At 46.2% G+C, this 24,381-nt stretch overlaps 1 protein-coding gene and 1 pseudogene across 3 annotated transcripts; both read left to right on the top strand.

Annotated features, from left to right (window-relative positions):
- Positions 1 to 1,671: 1,671 nt before the first annotated feature.
- Positions 1,672 to 5,512, top strand: LOC129832022 (uncharacterized). Of its 3 annotated transcripts, XM_055895736.1 has the most exons (11): positions 1,672 to 1,815; positions 2,090 to 2,274; positions 2,455 to 2,629; positions 3,054 to 3,149; positions 4,075 to 4,152; positions 4,324 to 4,350; positions 4,471 to 4,719; positions 4,858 to 4,905; positions 4,997 to 5,110; positions 5,206 to 5,235; positions 5,332 to 5,512. In XM_055895736.1, the coding sequence occupies exons 1-11, from the start codon at positions 1,746 to 1,748 to the stop codon at positions 5,385 to 5,387; spliced, it is 1,128 nt and encodes a 375-aa protein (XP_055751711.1). In that variant the 5' UTR covers positions 1,672 to 1,745; the 3' UTR covers positions 5,388 to 5,512. The 3 variants fall into 3 exon arrangements, with proteins under 3 accessions (XP_055751711.1, XP_055751710.1, XP_055751709.1); XM_055895735.1 differs by having other exon boundaries at positions 4,075 to 4,143; positions 5,206 to 5,512; XM_055895734.1 differs by having other exon boundaries at positions 5,206 to 5,512.
- A 3,901-nt stretch (positions 5,513 to 9,413) lies between these two features.
- Positions 9,414 to 24,291, top strand: LOC129832021 (probable ATP-dependent RNA helicase DHX40; annotated as a pseudogene).
- Positions 24,292 to 24,381: the final 90 nt, after the last annotated feature.

The raw sequence follows: 24,381 nt of genomic DNA, 5'->3' as shown, positions 1-24,381 counted from the left end.
TATTTAAATTGATAAAAGGTGTTGCATGAGATGTCTGATATGAGCTACTCAAACTGTGTTGGCAGATGTAGCATGGCTATGAAGGTTTTATGATTTGCAATGCATGAACCAGGTTGGAAAAGAAATTCAACATAGAAACGATTTCCTGGTTGTCTTCAGTGTCAGTCTTTGGTTTTAACCACAAAGTTATGTGTCACGTCAACAGATGATTTGTCTTTCCTTGTTGAAAAGGAAGCAAGTTGCTTGGGTAGTCATGGTGAATGTATTTTGTGACAACACACACAATAGTTACAAAAACTATAGTGACAAGACGAAGAGAGAATCTCAATTGGATTTGCTCGACAACTCGCGTCCTCTCCTCTGTCCTCTCCTTGCCTGCTTTTGAAAAAGGTCAAAGGTAATCGCGGAGTGAAACGTGAAAACAAATGCGCTTGAATGAAATGACTCTCCTTCTCCACTCATGCGTCATCAAGCAAAGGACTTCTAGAGGGGTGGAATCCCCAAATAAATGTGTAAAGTGCAAAAACCAATTGAACTAGTTGTATGCAAGATATGTTATAGATAAAAGGATAAGTAGCATATCGTTTTAAATGTGTGCACTGTTCTCCTTCGAGAAAACAGCAGCTGATTCAAAGGGGGTGTGTATGCACTCTTGAGTATTCTCTGCCAAAGTAGGTAATCAAGGAGGTGAGCAGACTCTGTTCGCATTCTAACGAATTGACACTCCTCGACCACTCGACCCCTTATCGGTTTCCAGTTCATGCAGGAGAGGAGGACGGAGGAATCGAGGAGAGGATGGACTTTTTCCAATTGAGATCCTCCAAAAGACCCAAGTAATAATAAATACATTCATAATAATAATAACAAATAAATGGTTGATCTTAGTAAAATTTCTGCCTCTTTTATTTCCATGATCAGTCTTTACAATATTAATTTGTATGCATGTATTTTGTATACTTTTCTCTAGTCAACATTGTGTAGCACACAGGGATTCATATTGAAGGTGTGTTCATTACAACCTCTACTTTCTTGTCAAAAGACATGTTAACATGAGAACTAGAATAAAAAAATACTTATTACCAAATGTTCATCTGCAGTACATATGCTTGTGTCTCACTCTTGCCTATCAACCCACACCACACTGCATCCATCTAACAGACGAGTGAGTGTGGTTCACCTCTGCATATCACTTGCAACTGAAGGCCCCCTTCAACAGGAAGCTACTGTGGTCTTCTGAGTAAGAAGACCACATCTGTGCTACTGCTCAGAACTTTGTTCCATTGGCTGCAGCTACTAATAGTATTGGGGTGAATACAGTAAAAGAAGCATTTATGAACCTAAATTAACTATATGTGTCATGCACATAAACCAGGTTATTTTAGTGCATGAATATGCTTCATAGTTGTTTATAATCACAGAAAATGCTGTCTTGAGATTGTACTTGAGATTGCTATAACATGTGAATAACATGTAATACTGTTGTTAAACATGTTATAACATATAAAATATATCAAGTACTGGTTAAAATGTAACACTATATTAAATGTTTTCAGATATGTATAAAATTAAATGGGAATAATTGAAAGAGGCACAGCTGCTGAGACAGGAAGTGACCTAATCGATTGCCTCTGTGTCTGAACTTAGTTGCAGAGGTTTGCCATTTACCTTAGCTACTGGATGTATGTGCCTGATACTTTCACTTACATTTCTGATACCACTCACTACCATATATTAAAATACAGAAAATGTTCTTGGTAAAAACTGATGGCTGTTTTTTCTGGATGGTATTATGTTATACCTCTGTTGCTTCAATGGGTAAGTGCTTAAGATAATTATGATGTAGATATAGCATTTGATGTAGAGATATGAGAGAATATATGTAGAATGGGAGAGTAGAAATTGAAGAGACGCTTCCTGTCGTGAATGTGTTGTGCATCAGGAAAATAATGGTGTGATTTTTCAAACCCTATATTTAGCTTACGATAGAAAAATGTATGTATGCTGCTGAGAATTGTATATTTTAACCATTACATTGCAACGTTTTGTCTATGAGCCTGATAACCATCCAAACCCAAAACTCCTCCTTTAGGTAACAAACATTGCCATGACTCCTGTAACACATCCACCCTCCAGGCTCCACTGGGCTCTGCAGTGCTCTTGTCATGCAGCTTTGGGTCTACCTCTCTGGGCATCAGCCCTGGCCATGGATGGGTGGTGTGGAACCAGATCTCTGGTTCTGGTGCCAGCCTGGTCAACATCACATCCTCTGGGAAGGTTGTTGCCTCCTTCAGTTGTCTGCATATCATGTACAATACTAGCCTTCTTTTTTAGCTGAGAGTTTAGCCTTTTAAAAGCATTTTTTACCTTATTGTTAATGTACAGCTTTGTAATTTCTGCATGTAATGAAAAGCGCTCTTCAAATAATATGTAAATAAAATACGAATGTATTATCAGGTGGACTTTCTGGACCCTAGGCAGGGCAGAGTGAAGGCTTTCCCCAATCAGGGAGGTCTGGGGAACTTCTCCATCCTATTCGATGCCCTTCAGGCCTCAGATCTGGGTTCCTACTGCTGTGAGCTACAGAGTCATGACCAGTGCCATCGAGTGGAAGTTGAGGAACTTGATCAAGGTAACACTATGCTAGTATCTACAGTAGTATATTGTTCCAGTGGCTCAGTTGGTTGGAGAATGGTGCTTGTAACAATACCTGAGTTGTAGGTTGGATTTTTCTTGTGACCTCAACCAAATATTTGTATCAAGAAAAAGTCAGTTTATTGTTAGATTAGAACAATAATCTCTTATACTGTTGTATCCGAAAGTCTAGCACCCTTTCAAGTCACCAGTAATGAGTCAAAATAATTGGTGCAGACTTCATACAGTGTATGCAAACTGCAGAGATGCACTCTGTATACGCCGCATGTGGTCGGTATTTCCTTACACAATCACTTTATGTAAAGGCCAACCTATTTCTGGTCGGGTTCGACCAAGCAGCCCTCTTGCTTAATGTTTCCTGTAAGGTACATTTAAATAAAACCACCTCTTCCTCTCTTCAGACAGTACAGATCTGCAAGTGTTGTTTTTCAGCGTTGGTGGTGTGGCCGTCCTCATAGTGCTCCTGAGTGGCTGTTTCTGCTGGGTGAAATGGACACGTGAGCACCTCCATGTTCCTCTTTCTGACTCCCTCAGTCTTACTTCAGTACTGGAATGATATTGATGAAGCAGCTAGCATGGCATACTGCACAGTATAGAGTATGCTACACTGAGTACATTGACAGTTATTCAGGCTCATTTGAATCTTCCTTTGAGCATTAAGCAGCATCCTTTCTTTCTGATGTAAATGTTATGATGCTGATTGGGCAACTTTGCAAGCTGCTTCCATGTGTCACATGAATTGACGCTGGAGAGACGAAGCAGGTACGGGGAATCAAACATTTACTAAGGAACGGACATGGAAGGAGACAGGAACACCGTCAGCACAGTTATTCAGGCTCATTTGAATCTTTCTTTGAGCATTAAGCAGCATCCTGTCTTTCTGATGTAAATGTTATGATGCTGATTGATGCTGACAAAGACAAAAACAAGTAATGCATCAGCAGGGAACAGAGCAGAGGAACTGACAAATATAGGAGAGGTAATAAACAGGTGAGGAGTGAGTCCAGGTGAATCCAATATCGCTGATGCGTGTGACGAGGGAAGGCAGGTGTGCGTATTTGATGATGGCAGGAGTGCGTGATGCAGGGCAGCCTGGGGAAGAGCGGGAGCAGACGTGACACCATGTCAGTTATGTAGCTGCACATCCTACTAAAAAGATGTACATTGCACAGTTTAAACAGGCCTACATGCATATCTTAATGCCACCCAATATGTGGCATTAAGCGGTGGAATATTTCAAAGTAGCCTAATATGTTTGTGAAATGTGATGTACTTGTACTTTCAATAAAGACATAACGCCTGAACAAATGATAATCTTATAGCAGTGCCTTTCCTTGTTTTATTACCTCTATGGCATTTGAGCACCCCTTTCAAATCTGATTGAAACATGAAATTAATGTAGAATTCTGTATAATATGACAGGATCCAGTACACCTCCTGAGGACGTTGCATGTAGTGACGATGTTGGGAGAGACGTGGCACAGGAGAGAGGTAAAAAACGTAAGCACATGTAGGCTACATACGCACGCACGCCCACAGTGTCTTATAATCCATGTGGTTAAGTTTATGCAACATTACAACATCATTCTATATTTACCAAAACAAGACCACGGTACAAAGTCATGGTGCATTTACAGACTGATGCTCACATCTGTTTTTGTCTTAATTTAGGGGCCGGCAATGAGCGACCTATCTATGGTACGTTTATTATTTTAGATTTACCATTTTCAGTCAATGGACTGGAATAGAATTTTAATGTTGTTGTTTCCTTTTCTACATGGACCTAGTTTGAACTGTTCTCTTCCCTCCTTTCAACAGAAAACAATGAGCACGATCCAACCAGAATGCAGCATGAGCCGACCAGAATTCAGCATGAGCCGACCAGAATTCAGCAAAATCCAACCAGAATTCAGCAGGATCCAACCACAATTCAGTATGATCCAACCGGAATTCAGCATGAACCACCAATAAACCAGCACGAACCACCAAGAAACCAGCACGAACCAGCTAGATACCAAAATAAACCAGTGAGAGATTTGAGTGAGAAAAGAAGAGGGTTTCATAGAGGTGAGCTATACTTTATGTAACATACAGTCAACATTCTATAATAATTTTCCCTTGCTCAATGATACCAATATTTTCATCCTGCTTGGTATTCATGTTGCATTCAGAAGTAACTGAACTTAATGGACTTTCCTTCCCCAGAACTCATGAGCAGATTGCGCCAATCAAGTCTCGGACGGCATTACTATGGTAAAGTCAGAGCTTTTCAATGAGCAATTTACAGTATCAGCTTGCAGTGATCCTTTTATGAATTACATTGACTTGTCGTGAACTCTGACAGCAAACCAAGCAGAGATCAATGAGCAAGCCAGAGCTCAGATCGACATCCATCAAAGAGCAAACGAGGCAGAGACCAACCAGGAGGGAAGATTCCAAATGGACAAACGCCAAAGAGGTATCCTACGCACTATGCTTTACAGTAATCTCTGATACAAATCAATATGCACTCTAGCATTTTGTTATCAATGCATTGTCTCCTTCTCATTGCAGGAAGCTTTTGGAGAAAGAAACCCAAAGAGAGTACGTTTTTGTCCCCTCACAACATACTGTATAATCATAATCCTTATAACTTATTTTACATTGAGACTACTCCCTCTCTCTCGCGCTCTCTCCCAGAATGTGAATATAAAAATCCTATCTACAACAAGAGTACAGACCAAATCAACAAATGATGGGGATGACGAGGATACTGGGTCTCAACACCTTGGTCTCATTTTTTTTTTTTTTTAATAAAGTACATGACATTGTCTTGAAAGTGAAACAAATATGAAATAAAGTGAAATAATTTTTGCTTCAATGGTTTGAGATTCTTTCATGCACCAATGAATCATCCAATGTGAATCAAAAAGGCTCTAATCAAGGCAATTCATCCTAACGACCCCCAGCTGTGTCACCCCACCAGTGGATGGTCACCCAGGCCCAATATCCACTGTTTTCTGACCATCAGAGATCATTTGTTATTGTTACTCGAATCTGCGCGGAGCGAGAGGGATATAATCCATACTTTCAACCGCACTTTAAAAAGACATAAATGACACTGTGAGTGGTCATAATGGGTACATGTCTCTCTACATTCCCAAAGAGCAATTCATCCATTTTACGTTTAACATTTATGTCCAAGGTAAGTAACTTATGTATTCAAATCCTAATCAATCAAATGGCAATATCATTGGTTATATGTGTGGTTTTGGCTAATTGATAATGTCCTGTGTATTCAAATTCACACAGATGAAAATGGTGGACACTACAGGGCAATATATATTGCTCTTCAGTGCCACTATCTCATGGGAGAGACAGACCGGTTCATTGTCTTTTCTGTTCCCTATTATGGCTGTCTCGTCAAAAGACAAGTATGCTAATTATTTCCGCTAACATTCAATCTCTTTCTTTTTTTGCTGTAGCACATAAAGGCTGACGTTAACCTTGCTTATATTCTAATGTGCCAGGGAGATATTGCCAGCTTGACAGTGGTCATCAAGGCTATGCTAGAAGAGGGCCAAATTGAGATCACCAAGAGAGTGCCTCTCATCTGTAAAATGCATCCTGAAAGGTAACAAAATCTTTGCCTTAATGTTATATAATACAAAAGTTGCATTGTGGAAAGAATGTATTCAGTAACATTATAGTGTGAGATTATATCAGTTATCAGCAGTCTGTAAACATTCCCTTCAGAGGAAATCAGCAAGGTTGACAATCCACCAATGAGAAGTTCCCCTGGGCACTGCGACAAGGACAAGGTTTCTCATCACCATCTTCCAGAATGCCACTTCCCCCCCTCTGAACCTAGACACAGTCCAGATCCCCTCCAGCCACAGCCAGAACTGCAAGTCCAAAACCAGGGCTGACCACTTTGTTATCTTTCGCTTTCCATTCACCTACTGTGGTGCTCAATCACAGGTGTGTAACATATTGATGGTCTATTTCTCTATCAGATCTCTTTCCCTATCAGGTCAAATTGATTATTTTCCTTGGGCCTACTTTCAGATTGTTGATAAAAAATAATCTATTGGCCTATTCCACACCAGCGTAGGCTGATAATATTTTTGGTATCTCAGATTGTTCTTGCAATTCTCACAGAAAGTTAATTGGTAGGAAAATGTTTGACATGCCTTTTTACATTTGTATCACACAAACAATTTCTTAGAAAATCATGATGAAAGTGGCAATTTTAGGCCCTTTTTAGACCTTTACATGCCTCCTGTAAGCCCCTATGATCTGTGAACCAACATTCTGGTGTCATCATACTCCTTATAGTGTACTCTTAAATGTAGAGTATGCCTAGACTAAATTTTGTCACATTCATTTATTCAACATTTAAAATATTAATATCCTCTTACAGGTACTTCCACTCTCACCGATGGGACCCGCCAGTGACTGTGTGCTCTTACATGTTTACTACCGAAACCAACAACTACAAGCCAATTGCAATTGTTCACAGACGATCAATCCCTATTGACTTATTTTTCAATGGTAAACTACTGGATTCAGGACTTCTTGTTTCCATTGCCAGGTGTCCCTACAGTGGTGACAGCCACAGGACTGTGTTTCTGCCAGTGGTCCGCAGTAAGGAAGTTAAGTATCCATCACATTACAATTGGTTTGTAGTCAGGCCATTCTCCTTTGTGAAATTCCATGAGTTTACAAAGTATGAGTGCCTGTTAACTCATATACAACTCAAATTGCATTGTGTGAAAATGATTAGATACTTTTCAGTAACTGGGCGGTATTCGTCACCACTTTCTGGGCACAGAGGCTTGAATGCTCCTGTTTACAGTGAAAATAATGAACTTATTGTGGACACTTATATCAGCCAATTAATAGCACTATCCTAGTCTACCCAGGTAGACTTTCATTATGATACAGAAGTCTACAAAGGAAAAGGCTGCTCAATGCCCTGTAACAGAATAATTTATCATATGATTGAAGTGTTTACCAAACAGCTTTGGAATAGGTCCATTCTCTGGATTCATGTCTCATCAATAAGTCCCAAGTCTATTCTCCCTAGGGAGGAGGTGAATGGGAGTGCTGAGAGAACAGCATAGGAAGAGTGATCTGTAGCACATCATTGTCTCTGGTGGACCTGTCATTCTTCGGGTGTAAATAATTTGGGACACAGTTACTCTTGTTTTATTGATGTATTTATGTTTGACTGATTTGTAGTGCTGGAGACTAGAGAGCTCCCCCATGCTTTCAATGAGGTGGAGAGGGTCTACCAAGATGCTGTCCATGGTTCTGAATCAAATCAAATCAAATGTATTTATAAAGCCCTTCTTACATCAGCTGATATCTCAAAGTGCTGTACAGAAACCCAGCCTAAAACCCCAAACAGCAAGCAATGCAGGTGTAGAAGCACGTGGCTAGGAAAAACTCCCTAGAAAGGCCAGAACCTAGGAAGAAACCTAGAGAGGAACCAGGCTATGAGGGGGGGGGGGGGGGGGGGGGGGGGGGTCAGTCCTCTTCTGGCTGTGCCGGGTGGAGATTATAACAGAACATGGCCAAGATGTTCAAATGTTCATAGATGACCAGCAGGGTCAAATAATAATAATTACAGTGGTTGTCGAGGGTGCAACAGGTCAGCACGTCAGGAGTAAATGTCAGTTGGCTTTTCTTAGCCGATCATTCAGAGTATCTCTACCGCTCCTGCTGTCTCTAGAGAGTTGAAAACAGCAGGTCTGGGACAGGTAGCACGTCCGGTGAACAGGTCAGGGTTCCATAGCCACAGGCAGAACAGTTGAAACTGGAGCAGCAGCACGGCCAGGTGGACTGGGGACAGTAAAGAGTCATCAGGCCAGGTAGTCATGAGGCATGGTCCTAGAGAGAAAGAAAGAAAGAAAGAAAGAAAGAAAGGAAGGAAAGAAAGAAAGAAAGAAAGAAAGAAAGAAAGAAAGAAAGAAAGAAAGAAAGAAAAAGATCGAGAGAGAGAGAGAATTAGAAAGAGCATTCTTAAATTCACACAGGACACCGGATAAGACAGGAAAAATATTCCAGATATAACCCCACCCACTTTGCCAAAGCACAGCCCCCACACCACTAGAGGGATAACTTCAACCACCAACTTACCATCCTGAGACAAGGCCGAGTATAGCCCACAAAGATCTCCGCCACGGCACAACCCAAGGGGGGGCGCCAACCCAAACAGGAAGATCACGTCAGTGACTCAACCCACTCAAGTGACGCACCCCTCCTAGGGACGGCATGGAAGAGCACCAGTAAGCCAGTGACTCAGCCCCTGAGCATCTCTTATCTGTACATTTACTGTACTAAAAGACTTACAAAATTGGCTCATTGTAACAATCGAACCCTTGTGTGTTTATGCAATTGTACGTTTTGTCATGAATTATTGCATATTATTCCATTTAATAGTCGAAAATTGTGCATAAAGGCAATACTTTTCAGACATGGAGAGCGGCTTACAGTAAACGTCAGGGTATTTGGCCACAACAGGGACCAATGAAAACGTAGAATGCATTGTATCCGGAAGTCGCTGTGTTTCATCGTTTGCCGACAGAAACGTGTGTAACTTGGAATCTTTACGACCTAAAAGTTAGAATATTGTGGCGGAGAATCAGACCTACAACTCTATATAAGTAAGCAGTTATGTGTTTACTCTTTGTTAATGTATACGTGTAATATAAGTTATTGGAACCAGCTATTGTCATCATTCCCCTTCGCATAGTTGAACAACAATAGAGTCCATCATGTTGAAAAGGACAGAGTGGGATATCAAGGGAGATTCAGACGAATCATAGAACCTGCCGATCTATCAACATAAGGCCAAACTTCAACAGGCTGTCAAAGACAATTCATTCTTGGTTGTCACTGGCGAGACTGGCAGTGGGAAAATGACTCAACGTCTCCATAGGACCTGTGTACAGAATTCAAAATTGACCCCAAACCTCTATACACTTTATTATATAATTTGTCTATGAGATGCCCTTATAGAGAGGTCTGAAAGGTTTGGATAGGTGTAAACTTGTATTAATTATGTAGGATTTTGGAGTAATAGCAAGATTGGCATCACCCAGCCTCGGAGAGTAGCAGCCATCACTGTAGCCCAGAGGTTATCACAGGAGATGCACTTTAGTCTGGGTAGAGAGGTTGGATATGTGCTTCGATGACTGCACGACACAGGTGAAAGAGCTCCAAGACACCTGCCTACTGGATCAGTGTTTCCCAACTCTGGTCTTTGAGTCACCCAACAGTTCACATTTTCATTGTAGTCCTGGACAAACACCTCATTCAACTTATTGAGGGCTTGATGATTAGTTGACAAGTTAGATCAGGTGTGCCTGTCCAGGGATACAATCAAATATTTTACTGTTAGGGGTGCTCGAGGACCAGGGTTGGGAAACACTGTACTAGACTGCTCAAAGTGATACTTCACATAAATGATTAGATACGCTTATGTGTTAGGCATCTTGAAAGTGTTCTATAGGTCTACGTATTGTCGCTGAAATGTGAAGGGAATTAGAGTGTTGTGTATATCAGCAAATGTGTGTCTCTGAAAGGAGATGTGTGTGTTGTCAGGACACACTGCTAAAGTACATGACAGACGGCTGTCTGCTGAGAGAGATTCTGGCAGACCCTGTTCTGTCTCACTACAGTGTGGTCATTTTGGATGAAGCCTATGAGAGGAGCCTTAACACGGTCAGTAGTAGAGGCAACTACTTCAAAACAGTAATCTGATTATATCCCCAACTCCATCCCTCAGTTGTATACCATAGCAAGTGGTGGGGCTGCTGTTTAGCTTAAAAACAAATCCCAGATTGTAAACGGTTATATAATAGGTGTTTTACTTTAGGACATTTTGCTGGGTCTGTTGAAGCCGACCCTCTCCAGTCCAGATAAGGCCTCTAAGGGTTGCTCTGTCCCCCTGAAGGTGGTGGTAATGTCAGCCACCCTGGAGACAGACACGCTCTCTGTGTTCCTGGCAGGCTGTTCTGTCTTCACCATCCCTGGAAGAACCTTCCCTGTCACCTCCAAGTTTGGCTGGTACAGAGAGCTCTGTTTACGTTAAAGAGGTAGGGAGTGAGCTTGCTTTTACAGACATAGGCCAACTGTTAGTATGATGTATGATAATTAAGAAATTCAGTGATTGTACCACCCCAGGATTTAGCTCATTTAAACTCAGCTAGTGATGCGCAGGTTGGCTCATAACCCGCAGTCCCGGTGAATATCCACGGGGCAGATGGGTTTAGGGTCATTAAATATTGTATGGCTGAAGGGCGGGCGGGTTGAATAAAGAGAAACAATATCTTAAAAAATCCATGAATGTATAATTATTGTGCAATTTATATAGTCTACATTTAGCCTAAAATAATGAAAGAAAAACCTATCTGGTATTAGTGCAGAAGTCTAAACGCTTAACTGTATGCACGCCAAATTGCCTACCAGCCAATCACCAAATAATGCAAACTGGCAGAAAAGGTTTGAACACAACTACTAATTCAATAGTTTTTCAAGTAACAGAGACTGCATGAATCAGGCCTTTGCGTTTGAATTGCTGCAAAGAAACCACTACTAAAAGACACCAATAAGAAGAAGAGACTTGCTTGGGACAAGAAACACGAGCAATGGACATTAGACAGGTGGAAATCTGTCCTTTGGTTTGATGAGTCCAAATTTTAGATTTTTGGTTCCAACCGCCGTGTTTTTGTGAGACGCCGAGTAGGTGAACGGATGATAACCGCATGTGTGGTTCCCACCGTGAAGCATGGAGGAGGAGGTGTGATGGAGTGGGGGTACTTTGCTGGTGACACTATGATTTATTTAGAATTCAAGGCACACTTAACCAGCATGGCTACCACAGAATTCTGCAGCGATACGCCATACCATCTGGTTCGCGCTTAGTGGGACTATAATTTGTTTTTCAACAGGACAATGACCCAACACACCTCCAGGCTGTGTAAGGGCTATTTGACCAAGAAGGAGAGTGATGGAGTGCTGCATCAGATCACCTGGCCTCCACAATCACTCGACCTCAACTCAATTGAGATGGTTTGGGATGAGTTGGACCGCAGAGTGAAGGAAAAGCAGCCAACATGTAAGGGTGCATGCTGGTGGCAGGGAAGTCAGGCGCAGGAGATCAAACTTGGTATAAAACGGAGCAGTTTAATAAGTGCTCAAAAACTCAGAAAACCAAAATATACAAAATAATAAAAGTGGGTACAAAACCCGTCGCACACCAGAACATATCTTGCAAACAATCACCGACAAGGACAATGATGGGAAACAGAGGGTTAAATACACAACATGTAATGAATGGGATTGGAACCAGGTGTGATACAAGACAAGACAAAAACAAAGGAAAATGAAAAGAGGATCAGCGATGGCTAGAAGGTTGGCGACTGCGACCGTCGAACGCCGCCGGAACAAGGAGAGGGACCAACTTCGGCGGAAGTTGTGACAGTACCCCCCCCCCCACCCCCCCCCGACGCGCGGCTCCAGCGGCGCGTCAACACCGGCCTTGGGGACGACCCGGAGGGCGAGGCGCAGGGCGATCCGGATGAAGACGGAGGAACTCCTGCAGCATAGATGGGTCCAACACGTCCTCGACCGGAACCCAGGCCCTCTCCGCCGGACCGTACCCCTCCCGCTCCACGAGATACTGAAGGACCCTCGCCCGGCACCTCGAATCCAACATAGAGCGAACGGATTACTCCGCCCCCCCCCCCCCCCCCCCCCCCCGATGTCCAGAGGAACCTCCCGCACCTCAGACTCCTGGAGCGGGCCAGCCACCACCGGCCTGAGGAGAGACACATGGAACGAGGGGTTAATACGGTAAACGGGTGGAAGCTCTAACCTGTAACAAAACTCATCCACTCTCCTCAGGACTTTATATGACCCCACAAACCGCAGACCCAGCTTCTGGCAGGGCAGGCGGAGGGGCAGGTTTCGGGTCGAGACCCAGACCCGGTCCCCCGGTGCGAACACCGGGGTCTCACTGCGGTGGCGATCTGCATTAACCTTCTGGTGCGTCACGGCCTGCTGAAGGTGGACACGGACGGCTTCCCATGTCTCCTCCTCGCGCCTGAACCAGTCTTCCACCGCAGGAACCTCGGTCTGACCCTGATGCCAAGGCGCCAGAACCGGTTGGTACCCCAGTACGCACTGGAAGGGAGAGATGTTCGTGGAGGAGTGGCGGTACGAGTTCGGTGCCATCTCGGCCCAGGGCACAAACTCCGCCCACTCCCCCGGCCGGTCCTGGCAATAGGACCGCAGAAACCTGCCCACATCCTGGTTCACTCTCTCCACCTGTCCATTACTCTAGGGGTGAAACCCTGAAGTAAGGCTGATCGAGACCCCCAGACGTTCCATGAACGCCTTCCAGACCCTAGACATGAACTGGGGACCCCGATCAGACACTATATCCTCAGGCACCCCGTAGTGCCGGAAATCGTGTGTAAACAAGGCCTCCGCAGTCTGTAGGGCCGTAGGGAGACCGGGCAGAGGGAGGAGACGACAGGACTTAGAGAAACGATCCACAACGACCAGGATCGCGGTGTTACCCTGTGAGAGGGGAAGATCAGTAAGAAAATCCACCGACAGGTGCGACCAAGGCCGCTGTGGAACGGGTAAGGGATATAGCTTACATCTGGGTAGGTGCCTAGGAGCCTTACACTGGGTGCACACCGAGCAGGAGGAAACATAAACCCTCACGTCCTTAGCCAAGGTAGGCCACCAGTACCTCCCGCTCAAACAGCGCACTGTCCGGCTGATTCCAGGTTGACCAGAGGAGGGTGACATGTGGGCCCAATAGATCAACCGGTCACAGACAGCAGACGGGACGTACAGACGCCCAGCGGGACAATGGACGGGAGCGGGCTCTGCACGTAACGCCTGCTCTATGTCCGTGTCCAGCTCCCACACCACCGGCACCACCAGGCAGGAGGTGGGGAGTATGGGAGTGGGTTCCAAGGGCTGCTCCTCTGTGTCATACAGCCGGGACAATGCGCCTGCCTTCGCGTTCTGGGAGCCTGGTCTGTAAGAAAGGGTAAACACAAAACGGGTGAAAAAAATGTCCCACCTTGCCTGGCGAGCTGCCCGGATGTACTCCAGATTGCTGTGGTCAGTCCAGATGAGAAAAAGGTGTCTAGCCCCCTCAAGCCAATGTCTCCACACCTTCAAGGCCTTGACGACAGCCAACCACTCCTGGTCCCCCACGTCATAGTTTCGCTCCACCGGGCTGAGCTTCTTTGAGAAGAAGCCACAGGGACGGAGCTTCGGTGGCGTACCCGAGCGCTGAGAGAGCACAGCTCCTATCCCAGCCTCGGATGCGTCCATCTCCACTATGAATGCCAAAGAGGGATCCGGATGGGCCAGCACGTGAGCCAAGGTAAACAGAGCCCTCAGTTGACTAAAAGCCCTGTCTGCCTCAGCTGTCCACTGCAAGCGCACCGGGCCCCCCTTCAGCAGTGAGGTAATGGGAGCCGCTACCTGACCAAAACCCCTGATAAACCTCTGGTAGTAGTTGGCAAACCCTAAGAACCGCTGCACCTCCTTTACCGTGGTGGGAGTCGGCCAATTACACACGGCTGCAATGCGGTCACTCTATCTCCACCCTCGAGGTAGAAATGCGATACCCTAGGAAGGAGACGGACTGTTGGAAGAACAGGCATTTCTCAGCCTTGACATACAGGTCATGCTCCAACAGGCAACCAAGCACTCTGCGCAACAGGGACACATGCTCGGCGCGTAAGCGGAGTATATCAAAATGTCATCAATATACACCACTATACCCTGCCCATGCAGGTCCCTGAAAATCTTGTCTACAAAGGCTTGGAAGACTGATGGCGCATTCATCAACCCGTACGGCATGACCACTCATCTCCCTCTCGGATATGCACCACGTTGTAAGCGCTCCTGAGATCTAATTTGGTGAAGAAGCGTGCCCTGTGCATTGACTCTATCGCTGTGGCTATGAGCGGTAGCGGGTAACTATACCTCACAGTGATCTGATTCAGACCCCGACAGTCAATACATGGGCGCAGACCTCCCTCCTTCTTCACAAAAAAGAAACTCGAGGAGGCGGGTGAAGTGGAGGACCGAATGTACCCCTGACGCAGGGATTTGGAGACATATGTTTCCATAGCCTCCGTCTCCGCCTGTGAGAGGGGATACACATGACTCCTGGGAAGTGCAGCATCTACCAGGAGAACTATCGCACAACCGCCCCATCGATGAGGTGATAATTGAGTTGCCTTCTTTTTTGTAGAAGGCGAGAGCCAAATAGGCATATTCAAGGGGAATGCGCACGGTGGAGACCTGGTCTGGACTCTCCACCATAGTAGCACCAACAGAAACCCTTAAACACATACCTGAGCACTCTCACGACCACCCCTTGAGAGCCCTCTGTGGCCAAGAAACAGTGGGGTTATGACAAGCTAACCAGGGTAGGCCCAGCACCACGGGAAACGCAGGAGAGTCAATAAGGGAGAGATTAATTCTCTCCGTATGACCCCCCTGCGTCACCATGCCCAAAGGAGCGGTGACCTCCCTAATCCACCCTGACCCTAATGGTCGACTATCTAATGTGTGACCGGGTTAAAGGCACATCCATGGGAATGATAGGGATCCCTAAACCATGGGCTAAAGCTCTGTCAATAAAATTCCCAGCCGCGCCTGAATCGACGAGCGCCTTATGCTGAGAATTCGGGGAAAACTCAGGGAAAGTGACAAACAAACATCTGTGCAACAGAGAGCTCTGTGTGAGAATGGTGCCGGCTCACCTGGGGTGATGCCAGAGCGCCCTGCCTGCTGCCTCAATCCCCAGAGGAACCAACCCGGCACCGACCGGCAGTGTGACCTCTGCGGCCATAGATGGTGCACAAGCGGGAACCCCCTCCGGTCTCCCTGCGCACCGCCCCTCCCAGCTCCATAGGTATCGGAGAGGGGGTGCGGGAGGATGGAACCACCGGACGCCGATCAGAACGTCCGCGGGTAGCCAGCAGGTTGTCCAGCCGGATGGACAAGTCCAACAGCTGGTTGAACGTGAGGGTTCGGCCAACTCCCGACGGACGTCCTCGCGCAGACTTCAGCGGTAATGGTCGATCAGGGCCCTGTCGCTCCATCCCTTGCTGACAGCCAGGGTCCTAAACTCCAGGGCGAACTCCTGGGCGCTCCTCGACTCCTGCCTCAGATGGAAGAGGTGCTCACCCGCCGCTCTACCCTCGGGCGGGTAAACTCCTCAAACTGGTCCAACGCCGCATCTCCCTCTCTCCACATGGCATTGGCCCACTCCAGGGATTTCCCGGTGAGGCACGAGATGAGGGCAGACACCCTCTCACAGCCCGATGGAGCCGGGTGGACGGTGGCCAGGTATAGCTCCAGTTGAAGCAGGAACTCCTGGCAGTTCACAGCCTCTCCGTCGTACTCCTGGGGCAGGGAGAGACAAATCCCACTGGAACCAGGTAGAAAAGGGGAGCCCAGAGAAGACCCCGGTTGTGCTGGTGGAGGCGCTGGAAGAACTCCCTGTCTCTCCCAGCGGTCGATAGTCTGGACAACGCGGTCCATGGAGATGCCAAGATGGTGAAGCATTGCTGCGTGCTCCCGGACGTGCTCCTCCACCCCTATAACCGGGGTACCTGCATCAACAACCCGGTCGCATTCCGCTTCGCTCCACAGGTAGTATCACATTTCACTTCATTTCATTACAGTACAACGGTCTGATTTGTTTGATCTTAGCTAGCTACATAGCCGTCTTTGTATCAAAGATAATTGTGTAGTTTAGAGTGATTTTCTAGGTTAGCTAGCCAGCTATTTTCGTCCTTTTAACGTAACGTAACGTAATCAACACTGCTAGCTAGCCAGCTAGCCACAGAATAGCAGCACTGTAGAATCTATTACATTCAACGGAACGACTTGATTAGTGTAGTGTTAGCTAGCTACATAGTTGTCTTTGCTGTCCTTGTATCTAAGATAACTGTGGAGTCTAGAGTAATTTTCGGTTAGCTAGCCAGCTATTTTCGTCCGCCGCGCTGCCGTTCTCCTACCTAGTCAATACTGCTAGTCAACACTGCTAACACTGCTAACACTGCTAGCTAGCCAACTTCTACCGAATAGCAGCACTGTAGAAACTATTACATTACAACGGAACGATTTGATTAGTGTAGTGTTAGCTAGCTAGTGTTAGCTAGCTACATAGTTGTCTTTGCTGTCCTTGTATCTAAGACAATTGTGTAGTTTAGACTAATTATCTGGCCAGTTACCGAGGTTACCTAGCCAGCTATCGAGGTTACCTAGCCAGCTACACTTTCAAACAAAGTCAACAACGCAGCCACTGCTAGCCAGCCTACTTCAGCAGTACTGTATCATTTTAATCATTTTAGTCAATAAGATTTTTGCAACGTAAGCTTAACTTTCTGAACATTCGAGACGTGTAGTCCACTTGTCATTCCAATCTCCTTTGCATTAGCGTAGCCTCTTCTGTAGCCTGTCAACTATGTGTCTGTCTATCCCTGTTCTCTCCTCTCTGCACAGACCATACAAACGCTTCACACCGCGTGGCCGCGGCCACCCTAACCTGGTGGTCCCAGCGCGCACGACCCACGTGGAGTTCCAGGTCTCCGGTAGCCTCTGGAACTGCCGATCTGCGGCCAACAAGGCAGAGTTCATCTCAGCCTATGCTTCCCTCCAGTCCCTCGACTTCTTGGCACTGACGGAAACATGGATCACCACAGATAACACTGCTACTCCTACTGCTCTCTCTTCGTCTGCCCACGTGTTCTCGCACACCCCGAGAGCTTCTGGTCAGCGGGGTGGTGGCACCGGGATCCTCATCTCTATCAAGTGGTCATTCTCTTTTTCTCCCCTTACCCATCTGTCTATCGCCTCCTTTGAATTCCATGCTGTCACAGTTACCAGCCCTTTCAAGCTTAACATCCTTATCATTTATCGCCCTCCAGGTTCCCTCGGAGAGTTCATCAATGAGCTTGATGCCTTGATAAGCTCCTTTCCTGAGGACGGCTCACCTCTCACAGTTCTGGGTGACTTTAACCTCCCCACGTCTACCTTTGACTCATTCCTCTCTGCCTCCTTCTTTCCACTCCTCTCCTCTTTTGACCTCACCCTCTCACCTTCCCCCCCTACTCACAAGGCAGGCAATACGCTTGACCTCATCTTTACTAGATGCTGTTCTTCCACTAACCTCATTGCAACTCCCCTCCAAGTCTCCGACCACTACCTTGTATCCTTTTCCCTCTCGCTCTCATCCAACACTTCCCACACTGCCCCTACTCGGATGGTATCGCGCCGTCCCAACCTTCGCTCTCTCTCCCCCGCTACTCTCTCCTCTTCCATCCTATCATCTCTTCCCTCTGCTCAAACCTTCTCCAACCTATCTCCTGATTCTGCCTCCTCAACCCTCCTCTCCTCCCTTTCTGCATCCTTTGACTCTCTATGTCCCCTATCCTCCAGGCCGGCTCGGTCCTCCCCTCCCGCTCCGTGGCTCGACGACTCATTGCGAGCTCACAGAACAGGCCTCCTCCCCCTCCCCCCCCCCTCCTCCCTCTCTGCAGATGACTTCGTCAACCACTTTGAAAAGAAGGTCGATGACATCCGATCCTCGTTTGCTAAGTCAAACGACACCGCTGGTTCTGCTCACACTGCCCTACCCTGTGCTCTGACCTCTTTCTCCCCTCTCTCTCCAGATGAAATCTCGCGTCTTGTGACGGCCGGCCGCCCAACAACCTGCCCGCTTGACCCTATCCCCTCCCTCTTCTCCAGACCATTTCCGGAGACCTTCTCCCTTGCCTCACCTCGCTCATCAACTCATCCTTGACCGCTGGCTACGTCCCTTCCGTCTTCAAGAGAGCGAGAGTTGCACCCCTTCTGAAAAAACCTACACTCGATCCCTCCGATGTCAACAACTACAGACCAGTATCCCTTCTTTCTTTTCTCTCCAAAACTCTTGAACGTGCCGTCCTTGGCCAGCTCTCCTGCTATCTCTCTCAGAATGACCTTCTTGATCCAAATCAGTCAGGTTTCAAGACTAGTCATTCAACTGAGACTGCTCTTCTCTGTATCGCGGAGGTGCTCCGCACTGCTAAAGCTAACTCTCTCTCCTCTGCTCTCATCCTTCTAGACCTATCGGCTGCCTTCGATACTGTGAACCATCAGATCCTCCTCTCCACCCTCTCCGAGTTGGGCATCTCCGGCGCGGCCCACGCTTGGATTGCGTCCTACCTGACAGGTCGCTCCTACCAGGTGGCGTGGCGAGAATCTGTCTCCTCACCACTGGTGTCCCCCAGGGCTCTGTTCTAGGCCCTCTCCTATTCTCGCTATACACCAAGTCACTTGGCTCTGTCATAACCTCACATGGTCTCTGCTATCATTGCTATGCAGACGACACACAATTAATCTTCTCTTTTCCCCCTTCTGATGACCAGGTGGCAAATCGCATCTCTGCATGTCTGGCAGACATATCAGTGTGGATGACGGATCACCACCTCAAGCTGAACCTCGGCAAGACGGAGCTGCTCTTCCTCCCGGGGAAGGACTGCCCGTTCCATGATCTCGCCATCGCGGTTGACAACTCTGTTGTGTCCTCCTCCCAGAGCGCTAAGAACTTTGGCGTGATCCTGGACAACACCCTGTCGTTCTCAACTAACATCAAGGCGGTGGCCCGTTCCTGTAGGTTCATGCTCTACAACATCCGCAGAGTACGACCCTGCCTCACACAGGAAGCGGCGCAGGTCCTAATCCAGGCACTTGTCATCTCCCGTCTGGATTACTGCAACTCGCTGTTGGCTGGGCTCCCTGCCTGTGCCATTAAACCCCTACAACTCATCCAGAACGCCGCAGCCCGTCTGGTGTTCAACCTTCCCAAGTTCTCTCACGTCACCCCGCTCCTCCGCTCTCTCCACTGGCTTCCAGTTGAAGCTCGCATCCGCTACAAGACCATGGTGCTTGCCTACGGAGCTGTGAGGGGAACGGCACCTCAGTACCTTCAGGCTCTGATCAGGCCCTACACCCAAACAAGGGCACTGCGTTCATCCACCTCTGGCCTGCTCGCCTCCCTACCACTGAGGAAGTACAGTTCCCGCTCAGCCCAGTCAAAACTGTTCGCTGCTCTGGCACCCCAATGGTGGAACAAACTCCCTCACGACGCCAGGACAGCGGAGTCAATCACCACCTTCCGGAGACACCTGAAACCCCACCTCTTTAAGGAATACCTAGGATTGGATAAAGCAATCCTTCTGACCCCCCCCCCCCCCTTAAAAGATTTAGATGCACTATTGTAAAGTGGCTGTTCCACTGGATGTCATAAGGTGAATGCACCAATTTGTAAGTCGCTCTGGATAAGAGCATCTGCTAAATGACTTAAATGTAACGTAAATGCTGACTCCATACTGGGTCGGTGATTCTGTAAGGGTGCGTGCTGGTGGCAGGGAAGTCAGGCGCAGGAGATCGAACTTAGTATTAAAACTGAGCAAAACCTGTCGCACACCAGAACATATCTTGCACAAAGCTTACAAACAAACAATCACCGACAAGGACAATGAGGGGAAACAGAGGGTTAAATACACAACATGTAATGAATGGGATTGGAACCAGGTGTGATACAAGACAAGACAAAGCCAAAGGAAAATGAAAAGAGGATCAGCGATGGCTAGAAGGTTGGCGACTGCGACCGTCGAACGCCGCCGGAACAAGGAGAGGGACCAACTTCGGCGGAAGTCGTGACACAACAAGTGCGGTAACTCCTTCAAGACGGTTGGAAAAGCATTCCAGGTGAAGCTCGTAGAGAGAATGCCAAGAGTGTGCAAAGCTGTCATCAAGGCAAAGGGCTGCTACTTTGATCAATCTCAAATATAAAATATATTTTGATTGGTTTAACACTTTTTTAGTTACTACATGATTCCATATATTTTATTACATAGTTTTGATATCTTCAGTATTATTTTACAATGTAGAAAATAATAAAAATAAAGATAACCCCATGAATGAGTAGGTGTGTCCAAACTTTTGACTGGTACGGTATATTGTCTCTACTGTATGTATGGGGAAGAAATATGGGGGAAAACTTTGAGTATGTTGTTACAGGTTATCAAGGTGGAATTGGATGTGCACACAAGTGAGATGGCTGGAGATATCCTTATGTTTCTAACAGGTAAACCTAATGATAATCTCCAAAATATTAATGTACTGAATACAGGTTCATATTTTTTCGATACAACTGTTTATAACAGGGCAGTCTGAAATTGAGAAGGCCTGTGACATGCTGTATGAGAAGGCTGAATTCGTAGACCACTGTTACGATGTGCAGGACCGTAAAGTGGAAGAGCTGCTGATCCTGCCACTGTACAGATCTATGCCCACTGGTAAGGATTCCGGCACTGTCTGAGTACCCCTCACTGTGACATTCACATATAGAAAAACAGATTACACTCAAGTGGACACAGTTTAGCATGTCATTTGCTTGCTAAATCAAAAGAATAAAGTCATGACATGACTGCATATAGCTGTTTTTATCCATCACAGAATGCAAGGCCTCTAATTTCATGACTGTAATTTGCTCACTGCAGGTATATTGTAGACAGTGAGTTAGTGAAGCAACTCAACCATAACTCAAGGGTTGGCATGGACATCCTCGAAGTGGTTCTGATTTCAAAGTATTCCCGGAAGTCCCTGTTTGTCTGCTTCCTTTTGTTTTGTGCCTAATGAACAAGACTGTGATGTTGTATAGTGTTATTGGAGCGAGGCCCTGCAGAGAGGAGGCCGGGCAGGGAGAACCTCCGCCGGGACTTACTACAGTCAGGAGTTCTGGGATAGGTGCATGCATGAGTACACCGTTCCAGAGATCCAGAGGACCAGTCTCACCGCTGTTATCCTCACACTCACACACTGGGAGTTCATGATGTCATCAGGTAGGAACAGCTCCACTTCCTCAAGTGCTCAGAGAAACCAGTGTCCGTTTTTCAAGACTGTTGATAATACAATATAATCCAACAAGTCATTTGAGGCCATGGTTGCTTGGTGTGTCCCTCTTAAGGTTCCCTTACCTGGACCATCCAGAGGAGAGGTTCATCCTAGAAGCATTGAAACGGCTTTACCAATGTGACGCCATCGACAGGTGAGAGCTATAGACATACTGTATATTCGTGTACATCTGTCATTGCTTATACGAATCTCCACCAGATACATCTACAACCACATAGGGATACAACTCTGCTGTTTTCACCATCAAGAACAGAGGGAACCTACCAAATACAGTTTTGGCAGTTCTTCATGACTATCACGACTCAATCTTTTAAATAGCTCTTGTTAGCTCTTATCAATATCCCCTGTGTGGTGTCTGTGGGAGAGGTAAAGTGACCCAGCTGGATGAGCTGATGGTAGAGTTCCCCCTGCCCCCAGGGCTGACCCGGGCCCTGCTCCAGGCTGCCTCCCTGGGCTTTGAGGAACCTCCTGCTGCCTGTAGCTACCATGCTGTCTGTGGAGAACATTTTCATCAGACCAGGTGGAGAATAACGGCATGAGGCCTCGGTTTAGCCAATGAAGATGTGGTTATGTCAGAAATACACATGTATACATCATGGCCTTTACCGTTTTATTCCATTGGATTTCAGTGAGACATAATCCCAAGTCATAGTTATAATCTAAATGTTTGGCATTTCTCTCTCTGCAGGCCATCCAGAGAAGCAGGAGGCAGATCAGAAGCACAGGCCGTTGGGAGTGCAGAAGGGCAGCTGTAATGACTTCACCATGTTGCTCAGTGTGTTTGAGAAGGGCAAGGCCAGGTATAGAAACTTAACTCCTCTTATTGTATTTAATAAGATACATTATATTCACTGCATTCATGTTCATGGGTCTCCATCTAACGTGAGCTTGTTTTGCTGCCTACTTGTTGTGATGCCCCGTCAGCGTGATGTAAAGACAACTATATACACCGGAGGGCGCTAAAGTCAGCCGTCAGCGTGGAGACCCAGCTCAGAGAGATCCTCCTACAAATACAACAGGTCAGTTTGTTGTTTGTTTATTTACTTATCTTATTCGTTTTTGTGTAGCTAAAACTATGATGTGAAGCTCTGAGCACGTATGTACAGATTTATAGTCAGGGTATGTCCGTTGTTTCCAGAAGAGAAATTTCCCTATGGAGAAGTTTGATGGTAATAAGAGTGAGCTGTTCAGGAGATGTCTATGCACTGGTTACTTCACCTACGTGGCAAGAAGGTACGGCTTTTATCCTAGCAATGTTAAAAAGTCAAGAAAGATAACTGAAATGTTGTGGTTTTCTCCCAGGTCAGTTGGGAAGGTGTTTTGGACAATGTATGGGCACGGATCCATGGTTCACATTCATCCATCATCAACGGTAAAGACTTCCAGGACTATATTCTGACCACTTCAGAACAATCCATAAAATCCCCAAAATGCATATTGCACATCAATCCCCATCTCTCCTGCATGTTAACCTGACTCCCCCTCCCCCATAGCTCTTTGACCAGGAGGACCAGCTGGACTGGTGATCTTCCATGATTCCTATGCTCCATGAGGTGGATGTGTAAGAGCTGAGCAGTGTGGCCAGAGAGGAGGTGGCCAAGTGGGAGACCAAGGAAGCAGCTAAAAGGCAAATAGGTGTATGATGGGCTCTGGTGATGCTCATGAATTTACTGGTATAGAAGGAATTGTATAACATTTGTTTCTGTAGCTGCTCCTTTATTATATACAGTACAGGTCTCATAAAAAAACATCTAATGGGGAAAAGGTTTTTTAATGGAAAACGTAACTGAGCATTCCTATTGGACAAGATAAGTTACTGTAGTGCCTTTTCTGATCAAGCCAGGCCCCAAGGTGATTTGTATGCTTTGTATGCTCGTTATGTTCTTGACAATCTAATAGTCATTATGTGTGTTTGGTTTATTCCAGAGAGGTCTGCTGAAGACGCATTCAAGAAACTGGAGAAACAGAATGATGAAAGCTCAGTGAACAATTCCCGTGCTCGCTACCTACAGAGAAAACAGGAGCGGCAACAAGGCAAAGCACTGTGAGGGAGGAGGACATTGGACACGTATCCTCAGGGGAAGAAGGACTCCGTTATTGGACTGACCAGGACAGAAGAATCTCCACTCAGGGGTTAAAAGTCTGTCTGTTATAATAAACTGCACAGGCGATGTTCAAAACAATGTTTTACAACACAGGAGTCTGAGAGTTGAGGGTCAAATATTGTCCTTTGTAGCTCAGTTTGTAAAGCATGGAGCTTGTAACGCTAGGGTAATGGGTCCAATTCCTGGGACCACGCATGTGGAAAATGTATGTATGCATGACTGTAAGTCACTTTGGATAAAAGTGTCTGCTAAATATTATATTTAAATGTACATTAATAATGGACTAGGTGCAGATAATGAATCCTAGTCATATCAAATGTCTAGTACTGCAGATGTTTTATGCTATGTTCTCTTTTAGTGGTATGTTTCTTTTTTAGTTTCATACCAATCAACGTTTTTGTCATGAGAGTACATTTTGCCAGTGGGGGTCCTCCATTCTCTTCTGGTTCTGGGACAGTTACAGAATTACATACAGTTTGTCAATATGTCACCCAACAGTGTTGTCAAATCAGCACATTAGAAAACAGGAGAACAATCACAGGCACTTTATTTTGTACATCGTTGCCTTTTATAAAATAAAGGTTCATTTCGTAACTGCCATTGCTTCATGATTTTTTAAAAC

Source organism: Salvelinus fontinalis, chromosome 33 (genome assembly GCF_029448725.1).
Source record: "Salvelinus fontinalis isolate EN_2023a chromosome 33, ASM2944872v1, whole genome shotgun sequence".
NCBI lineage: Eukaryota > Metazoa > Chordata > Actinopteri > Salmoniformes > Salmonidae > Salvelinus > Salvelinus fontinalis.
This window is presented reverse-complemented; position numbering and strand designations above follow the sequence as displayed.

What these genes read in the sequence shown, in the direction of transcription:
- LOC129832022 (XM_055895734.1), top strand. Translation starts at nt 1,746, where the DNA reads ATGTTCTTGGTAAAAACTGATGGCTGTTTTTTCTGGATGGTATTATGT. An exon ending in TACCTCTGTTGCTTCAATGG is followed by an intron (nt 1,816 to 2,089) that starts GTAAGTGCTTAA and finishes CTCCTCCTTTAG; the next exon opens with GTAACAAACATTGCCATGAC. An exon ending in TCTCGGACGGCATTACTATG is followed by an intron (nt 4,906 to 4,996) that starts GTAAAGTCAGAG and finishes GAACTCTGACAG; the next exon opens with CAAACCAAGCAGAGATCAAT.